This window comes from Morone saxatilis, unplaced genomic scaffold (genome assembly GCF_004916995.1).
Source record: "Morone saxatilis isolate NCDOM2014 unplaced genomic scaffold, NCSU_SB_2.0 Contig12, whole genome shotgun sequence".
NCBI classification, from domain to species: domain Eukaryota; kingdom Metazoa; phylum Chordata; class Actinopteri; family Moronidae; genus Morone; species Morone saxatilis.
This window is the reverse complement of record NW_023339674.1, coordinates 908,951-912,077: the sequence shown is the minus strand read 5'-3', so window position 1 is coordinate 912,077 and position 3,127 is coordinate 908,951. Positions and strand designations below refer to the sequence as shown.

The 3,127-nt window shown below is 42.9% G+C and overlaps 1 protein-coding gene across 1 annotated transcript in view; it reads right to left on the bottom strand.

Annotated features, from left to right (window-relative positions):
* Positions 1 to 3,127, bottom strand: part of mast2 (microtubule associated serine/threonine kinase 2) — a gene marked incomplete at its 5' end in the record, with an annotated part of 41,686 nt that overhangs the window by 33,204 nt on the left and 5,355 nt on the right. Inside the window, 1 exon segment of the mRNA XM_035653533.1 lies at positions 338 to 413. Coding sequence (XP_035509426.1) covers positions 338 to 413 — 76 coding nt within the window.

The following is a 3,127-nucleotide window of genomic DNA, read 5'->3' as shown; positions in this document are numbered from 1 at the left end:
CGGCTGTTTGTGGTTAAACTAAAGGTCTATCTCTGTAGGGATCCTTTCATAATGCTGTCAGACACTGACAATAACAACCTGAGTCTGTCAGTGGCAGAAACAACTCCTATTTAGTCATATTTAAGACATTTTAAGGCCTAAAATTCAGATTGTTTTATTTATTTTAGACTAAAATCTGCTCCAGATCAGCCTGAATGTTTGTGTAAAAGCTATTTTTATAACCCTGATTCCATCCAGGTTTTTTACAGTATTGATCTGTTTTCTATCCTTCCCTCCCCTACAGCTGTGACCCTCAAACACACCTGCACACCTGAGTGTATGTGTGTGTGTGTCTCACCTGCGTGCGGGAACAAAGGAGAAGTGTGCAGCTGTGTTGGGGGAGAAGTTGCGAGGGCTGTCCAGTGGGCTGGTACCTGAGAGACAGAAAGGAAGAGGAGCTGGTGAGTTAACAGAGAGACCATGAAGTTGTACACTGTATAAATCCATCTTCTGGGAGCCAGTGCAGTGAGAGGAGTTATTTTCCTGGAAGTAAAACCTTTATGTTGGTGACTGATGAGTATTTGATGGACACGAAACTCTTCCAGTCAAGAAATAATAATTTTGGATTGACCCAAATCCAATCTGACGGCTGTAACATGAACTTATGTTGAATTACCCAGGAGACCCCTGGGCTTCCATGTTGACGTAAATTTAGGATATAAATTGAAGAAATTTGAATTTACAGCAGAAATAAATACTTCCTGAACCCTTACCAGAAACAACTGAACCAAAAGCACTCGGGTCAGTTTGATTTACGTGAAAGAAAACCTGAGAATTTACGAGACCAGTGAGAAAATAACGGGCCTCTGTATGAAAGTGCATGTGTGAAGTGTTCTGCTTGTTCCATTTTCCATCTTCTTCTGGTCCTCAGCGGGGGACAAGAACGAGGATGTGAACGGAGGGGAGAGAAGAAGTGACGAGGATGAATTAAACTGCAGGAGAGAAAAATAAGAGAAAGAAGCTGTAACAAAGGACGGAGAGAGACGGACGGACGGACGCAGAGACTCTGATGGAGTGTCTCATTAGGTGAGCTGAGAGGAAAGTGGAAGGTGGAGAGATGAGAGGGCTGACTAATCCGTCTCCTCCATCCTCAGAGAGAAGTAGATTTAGATAAAGGAGGAGAAAGTGTGTTTATCCTCACGGCTACAAACACCGAGCGTCGACTCACAGACAAACGAATTACAGAGAGAACTACTTAAAAAGGAAACATGAGAGAGGAGAGAGAGATGGACTAAATGGGAGGAAAGAGGAGATGAGAATGTCTCATTTTAATACTGTTGCTGTTGTACAGTGTTACAGGATAAGGTACGTCGATAACTGCAGCCCTAGTTTGTGCCGCTCACACATAGTGGCTGATAGCGATGTGGGAAAAAACGACATTAGTGGCAGTGAACACAACACATGAGGCCGCAGATAACAGCTGTATTCTGTTTGAAGATATTCAAAACTAACTGAGATACAGCGATATTCTGACACTGTTACCACGTGTACCAGGTGAAACACAGGTGAGCCAGAACCAGAAATGTGCTTCTAGTGACCCAGAGGGACACCATCTGTATGGAGATAATGTTTACAAGTGAAAGAGACCAACACACCAATAAAAGATGCTTTATGGCAGTGGTTCCCAACCTGGGGGTCGGGGACCTCACTGGGGGTTGTGTTCACTATTTGAGTTCATTGTTTAGTGCCACTACAATAAATCTAATATAAAATATACATAAAATAAGTCATTAAGTCAGTGTGAGTTTCCTTAATGGTAGAAAAAAGGATCCCTTGAGGAAACCACAACAATGGTCCGACCCGGCTAGGGTTGCAGCGGTGTACCGAGATAAAATGGTACGTTCTGTTGTATAAAAGTTGTTGTTGTTATATAGTTATTAATAATTAAGTTATTGTTAAATCTTATTCCTCTGCAACCTTAGAGCCCAACATACACGAGGTGTCAGAAAAGAAAAAGGTAGAAATCCTTGGGTCGGTGTTATACTGATATTAATCACACAGCGTGTGTTTTTTAAGGACATTAAAATTTGTTATATTAGCCGGGGTTCGTGGCAACCGTCTCCTCCCAAACAAAACCAGGCAAACTCAATGTCACACTGAATAATTAAGTGAAAACAGTAATTCAGTCTGACGCTCCTCCCTGCACTGAACATAAAACATCTGCAGCACAAACTGACGGCCAGGAAACAGACGACGCTCTTCTGAATAAACCTGGATTATTTAATAAGCTTCCTGACACGTCCATACATAAACACACGGCGTAATGGATACAAATATTCAAGGCCAGTCCGCGGGGAGCGCGTAGCTCCGAGTGTCGGTGTGTAACTAATAATTCAGCGGAGGGAGACGGCGAGGGCGAAGGGGCGAACCACGCAGATGGATGGGAGAGCAGAGGCTTCAGAAACAGGAGGAGAGATTAGGTAGTCGGACATTTCCACATCAATTATGCAGTTTCCTCAGCAGCACGTCTGGACAGAGCAGAAACTCAAATATTAATACGAGCGTTTGCTTTCTGTCCGATGGGGAATCTGTCTCTGAGCGTCGAGTGAACACGCGTGTTATCAGTCAAACAGACGCTTGTTAGTGTCCATCGCGCTCGTGTGAAATGTCCCATAAAGATCTTGTGTTGTTGAAGTTACGTTTAAGAGACACAAAGGTCTGTCACACTCCAGGGCTCCTGCTTGTGTTTGTGTGGACCATTACTCAACGTGAGGCTCATTCACAGACACGAGAATCAATCTGTCTCTGTAAAGAGAAATGACAAACAGCAGTGAGGCGGAAACTGCTGTTTGTGTGTGTGGGATGGTCAAGGCTCCTCAGATGTATTTGCATAATAATGAGTCTGTGCTCTCAGGTGAGCCACAGGAGCTCAGTGTTAACATTGAGCCCCGGTCTTTGAAGCGATACTGGATTTTAGAGCCCAAACGATTAGATAATCAATCAGTGAACTCACCGACATAAAATAAATCGACAGTTATTTTGTTGATGTTTTTCACATTTTATAGATTCATACTCATTTATCACGAGTAACTGAAAGAAGAATCATCACAAATAAATCTTTCGTTACTCATATAAACTCATTTTTCAG